Below are 10,000 nucleotides of genomic sequence, written 5' to 3'. Positions count from 1 at the left end.
AAAGATTCGTTTAGTGTGACCCTCCATTATTTCTGAACGTAACCTAGTAATACTGCCTGTCTACATCTGGGTAGCCTGGTCCCAGGTCTCTTTGTGCTGTGTTGCCAAACTCCCGTTGCCAAACTCCCCCGTTGCCAAACTCCCGTTGCCAAACTCTCCCGTTGCCAAACTCTTCCCGTTGCCAAACTCTCCCGTTGCCAAACTCCCGTTGCCAAACTCTCCCGTTGCCAAACTCCCGTTGCCAAACTCTGTGAAATAGAAAGAGATGGGGATGAGGATAAGTTTAGTGTGACTCTAGATCAAAACACAGGAATCACATTCTATTGGCTTATACCCCTAAACAGCAATCACACAGGATGTTGACAGCAAATCTCAGACAGGATGTTGACAGCACTCTTCACACAGGATGTTGACAGCAAATCTCAGACAGGATGTTGACAGCACTCCTCAGACAGGATGTTGACAGCACTCCTCAGACAGGATGTTGACAGCAAATCTCAGACAGGATGTTGACAGCAAATCTCAGACAGGATGTTGACAGCAAATCTCAGACAGGATGTTGACAGCAAATCTCAGACAGGATGTTGACAGGAAATCTCAGACAGGATGTTGACTGCAAATCCCAGACAGGATGTTGACAGTAAATCCCAGACAGGATGTTGACAGTAAATCCCAGACAGGATGTTGACAGCAAATCTCAGACAGGATGTTGACAGTAAATCCCAGACAGGATGTTGACAGCAAATCCCAGACAGGATGTTGACAGCAAATCCCAGACAGGATGTTGACAGCAAATCCCAGACAGGGTGTTGACATCTAATCCCAGACAGGATGTTGACAGCTAATCCCAGACAGGATGTTGACATCAAGGTTCCTCTCTCTCCCCAGATGGAACACTCTCAGAAGTATGGGAAGATCTTTAAGTCTCGTTTCGGCCCCCAGCTGGTTGTGTCTATCGCAGGGCGGGATCTGGTTGCCGAGGTGCTGAGGACGGAGGGTGTGGCCCCGCAGAGAGGCAACATGGAGTCCTGGAAGGAGTACCGCGACCTGAGGGGCCGATCTACCGGACTTATCTCAGCGTGAGTCTGACCTCTGAACTACAACCTGTGACATCACGGGACGCAAAATGTTATACCCCCTTTTTGAAAGGAGGAAAATCTAGAAATGATTCACACGGAGAAGTAGTATCAACTTCAGTTAGTTGTAATGAATATTTTTGTGTAAAATCATCAACGATGTACACAGGAACTAAACAACGAGACGTTTGACAAGTGAAGAGCTCGTACATATTGTTCCGTAAAACCAGTCATGGCATGTTTCCATTTCAATGTATTCTTATTTGTTACTTAAAAAAAAAAAAATTGACAAAAGCTCTGTAGAAGGCCGACACGTAAAGCTCTGAGGAAGGCCGTGAGGCCGACACGTAACGCTCTGAGGAAGGCCGACACGTAAAGCTCTGAGGAAGGCCGTGAGGCCGACACGTAACGCTCTGAGGAAGGCCGATACATAAAGCTCTGAGGAAGGCCGTGAGGCCGACACGTAAAGCTCTGAGGAAGACCGTGAGGCCGATACGTAAAGCTCTGAGGAAGGCCTTGAGGCCGATACATAAAGCTCTGAGGAAGGCCGTGAGGCCGATACGTAAAGCTCTGAGGAAGGCCTTGAGGCCGATACGTAAAGCTCTGAGGAAGGCCGTGAGGCCGACACGTAAAGCTCTGAGGAAGGCCGTGAGGCCGATACGTAAAGCTCTGAGGAAGGCCGTGAGGCCGATACGTAAAGCTCTGAGGAAGGCCGTGAGGCCGATACGTAAAGCTCTGAGGATGGCCGATACATAAAGCTCTGAGGAAGGCTGTGAGGCCGATACGTAAAGCTCTGAGGAAGGCCGTGAGGCCGATACGTAAAGCTCTGAGGAAGGCCAATACATAAAGCTCTGAGGAAGGCCGTGAGGCTGATACGTAAAGCTCTGAGGAAGGCCGTGAGGCCAATACGTAAAGCTCTGAGGAAGGCCTTGAGGCCGATACGTAAAGCTCTGAGGAAGGCCGTGAGGCCGACACGTAAAGCTCTGAGGAAGGCCGTGAGGCCGACACGTAAAGCTCTGAGGAAGGCCGTGAGGCCGATACATAAAGCTCTGAGGAAGGCCTTGAGGCCGACACGTAAAGCTCTGAGAAAGGCCGATACATAAAGCTCTGAGGAAGGCTGTGAGGCCGATACGTAAAGCTCTGAGGAAGGCCATGAGGCCGATACGTAAAGCTCTGAGGAAGGCCGTGAGGCCGATACGTAAAGCTCTGAGGAAGGCCGTGAGGCCGATACGTAAAGCTCTGAGGAAGGCCGTGAGGCCGATACGTAAAGCTCTGAGGAAGGCCGATACATAAAGCTCTGAGGAATGCTGTGAGGCCGATACGTAAAGCTCTGAGGAAGGCCGTGAGGCCGACACGTAAAGCTCTGAGGAAGGCCGATACATAAAGCTCTGAGGAAGGCCGTGAGGCCGATACGTAAAGCTCTGAGGAAGGCCGTGAGGCCGATACGTAAAGCTCTGAGGATGGCCGATACATAAAGCTCTGAGGAAGGCTGTGAGGCCGATACGTAAAGCTCTGAGGAAGGCCGTGAGGCCGATACGTAAAGCTCTGAGGAAGGCCAATACATAAAGCTCTGAGGAAGGCCGTGAGGCTGATACGTAAAGCTCTGAGGAAGGCCGTGAGGCCGATACGTAAAGCTCTGAGGAAGGCCTTGAGGCCGATACGTAAAGCTCTGAGGAAGGCCGTGAGGCCGATACGTAAAGCTCTGAGGAAGGCCGTGAGGCCGACACGTAAAGCTCTGAGGAAGGCCGTGAGGCCGACACGTAAAGCTCTGAGGAAGGCCGTGAGGCCGACACATAAAGCTCTGAGGAAGGCCGATACATAAAGCTCTGAGGAAGGCTGTGAGGCCGATACGTAAAGCTCTGAGGAAGGCCGTGAGGCCGACACGTAAAGCTCTGAGGAAGGCCGATACATAAAGCTCTGAGGAAGGCCGTGAGGCCGATACGTAAAGCTCTGAGGAAGGCCGTGAGGCCGACACGTAAAGCTCTGAGGAAGGCCGTGAGGCTGACACGTAAAGCTCTGAGGAAGGCCGTGAGGCCGATACGTAAACCCACTGTTCCTAGGGCCGTCATTGTAAATAAGAATTTGTTCTTAACTGACTAGTTAAATAAAGGTCAGATAAATATCCCTCCTGATTGCGGGAATCTTCCCAACCGGGATTTCTGTGAAAACCTTTTAGTTAGTTGTCTCTTGACCACCTTCTCTCCCTTTTATCTCTGCAGGGAGGGTGAGGACTGGTTGAAGATGCGTAGCATCCTCCGTCAGCTGATCATGAGACCGAAGGACGTGGCTCAGTTCTCTGACGACGTGAATGCTGTGGTGGAGGACCTGGTGAAGAGAGTGGATACGCTGAGGAGCCAGCAGTCAGACGGACTCACTGTACTCAATATTAACGATCTGTTTTTCAAATACGCAATGGAAGGTGGGTAGTGGGTACAGGGAGCATGGGTAGTGGGTACAGGGAGGATGGGTACCAGGAGGGTGGGTAGTGGGTACAGGGAGGGTGGGTAGTGGGTATAGGGAGGGTGGATACAGGGAGGATAGGTAGTGGGTACAGGCAGGATGTGTAGTGGGTACAGGGAGGATGGGTAGTGGGTACAGGGAGGGTGGGTAGTGGGTACAGGGAAGGTGGGTAGTGGGTACAGGGAGGATGGGTACTAGTCAGTTGTCACTCCAGTATAGACTGCTGTATCTGTTTGGACTCTGTGGGAAGTCTGTTATTGAGGGTGCAGAACTCCTTTACAGGTGTGGCAGACATCATTTCCATTTGTCATATCAGCTAAACTAAAACTAATAAACCACAACTTTCTAGTGTTCTTTTTTTTTCTATTTTTTTCTATCTTCAAGTTAATTTACCTTCCTCCTCTTCTTCTCCCAGGTATGGCAGCCATCTTGTACGAGGACCGTCTGGGCTGCTTGGAGAATGAGATTCCTCAGAAGAGCCAGGACTACATCGCAGCCCTGCACCTGATGTTTAGTTCCTTTAAGATGACCATGTACGCCGGGGCCATCCCCAAGTGGCTCAGAACCGTCATCCCCAGACCCTGGGAGGAGTTCTGCAGCTCCTGGGACGGACTCTTCAGTTTCAGTACGTTTCTCTGATGCTGCATTTCCACTGGTTATTTACCACCCGGTGTTTTGACCTTTAACAGCCTCAGACGGGTGATTTACCACCCGGTGTTTTGACCTTTAAAAGCCTCAGACTGGTGATTTACAACCCGGTGTTTGACCTTTAAAAGCCTCAGACTGGTGATTTACCACCCGGTGTTTGACCTTTAGAAGACTCAGACTGGTGATTTACCACCCGGTGTTTTGACCTTTAAAAGCCTCAGACTGGTGATTTACCACCCGGTGTTTGACCTTTTAAAAGCCTCAGACTGGTGATTTACCACCCGGTGTTTTGACCTTTAAAAGCCTCAGACTGGTGATTTACCACCCGGTGTTTTGACCTTTAAAAGCCTCAGACTGGTGATTTACCACCCGGTGTTTGACCTTTAAAAGCCTCAGACTGGTGATTTACAACCCAGTGTTTGACCTTTAAAAGCCTCAGACTGGTGATTTACCACCCGGTGTTTGACCTTTAAAAGCCTCAGATTGGTGATTTACCACCCGGTGTTTTGACCTTTAAAAGACTGGTGATTTACCACCCGGTGTTTGACCTTTAAAAGCCTCAGACTGGTGATTTACCACCCGGTGTTTGACCTTTAAAAGCCTCAGACTGGTGATTTACCACCCGGTGTTTGACCTTTAAAAGCCTCAGACTGGTCTGACTGCTGAGAGCTACTTTATTGAGGAGAAATGTCTCACCTACACTCTTAGAACAACATCAAATGCTACTTCATCTGTCTCCATAGGAGAACCCTTTGTAGAACCCTTTTGGGTTCCAGGTAGAACCCTTTTGGGTTCCAGGTAGAACCCTTTTGGGTTCCAGGTAGAACCCTTTCTGGGTTCCAGGTAGAACCCCTTACACAGAGGTTTCTACATGGGCCTCAAAATGATTATACCTGAAACCCAAAATGATTTTTTACCAGGACCCAAAAGGGCTCAACCTGAAACCCAAAAGGGTTCTACCTGGAACCAAAAGGGTTCTACACGGAACTCAAAATGATTCTACCTGGAACCAAAAGGGTTCTACACAGAACTCAAAATGATTCTACCTGGAACCAAAAGGGTTCTACACGGAACTCAAAATGATTCTACCTGGAACCAAAAGGGTTCTACACAGAACTCAAAATGATTCTACCTGGAACCAAAAGGGTTCTACCTGAAACCCAAAAGGATTTTTCACCAGGATCCATAAAGGGTTATCCTATGGGGACAGACGAAGAACCCTTTTCAAACCCTTTATTTCTCTGGATAAGAGCGTCTGATAAATGACTCACTTGTGAATGCATGCATGTAACCCAATACTGTTGTTCTGGACTAGAGATGAATATGTTACCATAACCCTCCCCCCCCCAGGCCAGATCCATGTAGATAAGCGTCTGGGGGAGATCCAGGATCTGGTGTCCCGAGGAGAGACGGTGAAGGGGGGGCTTTTAACTCACATGCTGGTGACCCGAGAGATGAACCTGGAGGAGATCTACGCTAACATGACTGAGATGTTACTGGCTGGGGTGGACACGGTGAGCAGTAGGGGAGATGTTACTGGGGTGGACACGGTGAGCAGTATGGGAGATGTCACTGGGGTGGACACGGTGAGCAGTAGGGGAGATGTTACTGGGGTGGACACGGTGAGCAGTAGAGGAGATGTTACTGGGGTGGACACGGTGAGCAGTAGGGGAGATGTTACTGGGGTGGACACGGTGAGCAGTAAGGGAAATGTTACTGGGGTGGACACGGTGAGCAGTAGGGGAGATGTTACTGGGGTGGACACGGTGAGCAGTAGGGGAGATGTTACTGGGGTGGACACGGTGAGCAGTAGGGGAGATGTTACTGGGGTGGACACGGTGAGCAGTAGGGGAGATGTTACTGGGGTGGACACGGTGAGCAGTAGGGGAGATGTTACTGGGGTGGACACGGTGAGCAGTAAGGAAGGGTTAACCCAGCTACAACGTTTCTCTCCCTCCCCCCCGTGTCCCCCCCCCCATTCTGTTGGTTGGAGCCCCCCCCGTGTGTCCCCCCCCCCCCCCCCTCCATTCTGTTGGTTGGAGCCCCCCCTGTGTGTCCCCCCCCCCCCCCATTCTGTTGGTTGGAGCCCCCCCCCCCCCCCCATGTGTGTGTGTGTGTCCATTCTGTTGGTTGGAGCCCCCCCGTTTGTCACCCCCCCCATTCTGTTGGTTGGAGCCCCCCCCCATTCTGTTTGAGCCTCTCAGCGGGTGTTTAGTCTTGGTTCCCACCAGACATCTCCGTGTGTGTGTGAACTGTGTGTATTGCAGAGACTGCCAGAGTGTGTGTTGTGGGATGTCAGATTAATGTGACGTGTCAGTGAGAGGTGGCCTGGGGGGGGGGTCACATCTTGGCAGGAGGGTTGGGTTTGCAGACTGCCTCTGTCCAGCCTCTACTCAGCTCCTCTCAGCTCCTCTCAGCTCCTCCTAGCTGTAACAGTGTGTTATGCTCTGGGAGGTGGAGGAGGGTTTGTCATATGATTCCCCCTGGTTGCCAGGGTGTTGCCAGGGTGTTGCCAGCGTGTTGCCAGCTGAGGAAACCAAGCGAAGGATCAAGCCTCTGATCTTCCGTCCCTCCTTCTGTCTGTGTGTCCTTGCTGGGACGCTGACCTCAGGATGAACCCTGCTAGTGAAGGCGTTTGGAGGGAGGGAGGGAGGGGGGGGGATGGTTGTGAGAACAAAAGGTCTAGCCCCATTTTATACCTGGTTGTAACATGTGTCCTTTGTCCTGATCTTGTCCCATTTTGTTTTAGACTGGTGTAGATGTTTTTAAAAGTTGCATTGTGATCTGATTGCGATCAGATCTTCCTGACCACCTCCGAAGGTAATCAGATTGTGTCTGGATATCAAGTGTAAACAGATCTGGACGGTCAAACCATTTGGAATCATCGTTATGCCGCCAGGTCAAACCATTTGGAATCATCGTTAGACCGCCAGGTCAAACCATTTGGAATCATCGTTATACCACCAGGTCAAACCATTTGGAATCATCGTTAGACCGCCAGGTCAAACCATTTGGAATCATCGTTATACCGCCTGGTCAAACCATTTGGAATCATCGTTATACCGCCAGGTCAAACCATTTGGAATCATCGTTAGACCGCCAGGTCAAACCATTTGGAATCATCGTTAGACCGCCAGGTCAAACCATTTGGAATCATTGTTATACCGCCAGGTCAAACCATTTGGAATCATCGTTATACCACCAGGTCAAACCATTTGGAATCATCGTTATACCGCCAGGTCAAACCATTTGGAATCATCGTTAGACCGCCAGGTCAAACCATTTGAAATCATCGTTAGACCGCCAGGTCAAACCATTTGGAATCATCGTTATACCGCCTGGTCAAACCATTGACTTTATGGCATCAATAATAGACTCAAAATTCTAAAAATATCCTTCAAATAATTTGCATACAGGGAGGAACCAGGATATCTGGTCACCATGGAGACACGGTGGACAACATACAGGAAGGAACCAGGATATCTGGTCACCATGGAGACACGGTGGACAACATACAGGGAGGGACCAGGATATCTGGTCACCATGGAGACACGGTGGACGACGTACAGGGAGGAACCAGGATATCTGGTCACCATGGAGACACGGTGGACAACATACAGGGAGGGACCAGGATATCTGGTCACCATGGAGACACGGTGGACGATGTACAGGAAGGAACCAGGATATCTGGTCACCATGGAGACACGGTGGACAACATACAGGGAGGAACCAGGATATCTGGTCACAATGGAGACACGGTGGACGATGTACAGGGAGGAACCAGGATATCTGGTCACCATGGAGACACGGTGGACAACATACAGGGAGGAACCAGGATATCTGGTCACCATGGAGACACGGTGGACCATGTACAGGGAGGAACCAGGATATCTGGTCACCATGGAGACACGGTGGACAACATACAGGGAGGGACCAGGATATCTGGTCACCATGGAGACACGGTGGACGATGTACAGGGACGAACCAGGATATCTGGTCACCATGGAGACACGGTGGACAACATACAGGGAGGAACCAGGATATCTGGTCACCATGGGGACACGGTGGACAACATACAGGGAGGAACCAGGATATCTGGTCACCATGGAGACACGGTGGACAACATACAGGGAGGAACCAGGATATCTGGTCACCATGGAGACACGGTGAACAACATACAGGGAGGGACCAGGATATCTGGTCACCATGGAGACATGGTGGACAACATACAGGAAGGAACCAGGATATCTGGTCACCATGGAGACACGGTGGACAACATACAGGGAGGGACCAGGATATCTGGTCACCATGGAGACACGGTGGACGATGTACAGGAAGGAACCAGGATATCTGGTCACCATGGAGACACGGTGGACAACATACAGGGAGGAACCAGGATATCTGGTCACAATGGAGACACGGTGGACGATGTACAGGGAGGAACCAGGATATCTGGTCACCATGGAGACACGGTGGACAACATACAGGGAGGAACCAGGATATCTGGTCACCATGGAGACACGGTGGACCATGTACAGGGAGGAACCAGGATATCTGGTCACCATGGAGACACGGTGGACAACATACAGGGAGGGACCAGGATATCTGGTCACCATGGAGACACGGTGGACGATGTACAGGGACGAACCAGGATATCTGGTCACCATGGAGACACGGTGGACAACATACAGGGAGGAACCAGGATATCTGGTCACCATGGGGACACGGTGGACAACATACAGGGAGGAACCAGGATATCTGGTCACCATGGAGACACGGTGGACAACATACAGGGAGGAACCAGGATATCTGGTCACCATGGAGACACGGTGAACAACATACAGGGAGGGACCAGGATATCTGGTCACCATGGAGACATGGTGGACAACATACAGGAAGGAACCAGGATATCTGGTCACCATGGAGACACGGTGGACAACATACAGGGAGGGACCAGGATATCTGGTCACCATGGAGACACGGTGGACGATGTACAGGAAGGAACCAGGATATCTGGTCACCATGGAGACACGGTGGACAACATACAGGGAGGAACCAGGATATCTGGTCACAATGGAGACACGGTGGACGATGTACAGGGAGGAACCAGGATATCTGGTCACCATGGAGACACGGTGGACAACATACAGGGAGGGACCAGGATATCTGGTCACCATGGAGACACGGTGGACGATGTACAGGGACGAACCAGGATATCTGGTCACCATGGAGACACGGTGGACAACATACAGGGAGGAACCAGGATATCTGGTCACCATGGAGACACGGTGGACAACATACAGGGAGGAATCAGGATATCTGGTCACCATGGAGACACGGTGGACGACGTACAGGGAGGAACCAGGATATCTGGTCACCATGGAGACACGGTGGACAACATACAAGGAAGGACCAGGATATCTGGTCACCATGGAGACACGGTGGACAACATACAGGAAGGAACCAGGATATCTGGTCACCATGGAGACACGGTGGACAACATACAGGGAGGGACCAGGATATCTGGTCACCATGGAGACACGGTGGACAACATACAGGGAGGAACCAGGATATCTGGTCACCATGGAGACACGGTGGACAACATACAGGGAGGGACCAGGATATCTGGTCACCATGGAGACACGGTGGACAACATACAGGAAGGAACCAGGATATCTGGTCACCATGGAGACACGGTGGACAACATACAGGAAGGAACCAGGATATCTGGTCACCATGGAGACACGGTGGACAACATACAGGGAGGGACCAGGATATCTGGTCACCATGGAGACACGGTGGACAACATACAGGGA

The 10,000-nt window shown here is 51.0% G+C and overlaps 1 protein-coding gene across 1 annotated transcript in view; it reads left to right on the top strand.

The window, feature by feature from the left end:
* Nucleotides 1-10,000, top strand: part of LOC110510834 (cytochrome P450 27C1) — a 20,691-nt gene that overhangs the window by 1,993 nt on the left and 8,698 nt on the right. The window contains exons 2-5 of the mRNA XM_090206729.1: nucleotides 889-1,079; nucleotides 3,296-3,495; nucleotides 3,952-4,161; nucleotides 5,535-5,698. Of these exons, the coding sequence (XP_090062855.1) occupies nucleotides 889-1,079; nucleotides 3,296-3,495; nucleotides 3,952-4,161; nucleotides 5,535-5,698 (765 nt within the window). The remainder of the gene's footprint in view (nucleotides 1-888; nucleotides 1,080-3,295; nucleotides 3,496-3,951; nucleotides 4,162-5,534; nucleotides 5,699-10,000) is intronic.

The sequence above is a fragment of the Oncorhynchus mykiss genome, chromosome 18 (assembly GCF_057628025.1).
Source record: "Oncorhynchus mykiss isolate SJ-2025 chromosome 18, ASM5762802v1, whole genome shotgun sequence".
Lineage (NCBI taxonomy): Eukaryota > Metazoa > Chordata > Actinopteri > Salmoniformes > Salmonidae > Oncorhynchus > Oncorhynchus mykiss.
Note: the sequence above shows the minus strand (reverse complement) of the source record. Positions and strands in the feature narration are given on the sequence as shown.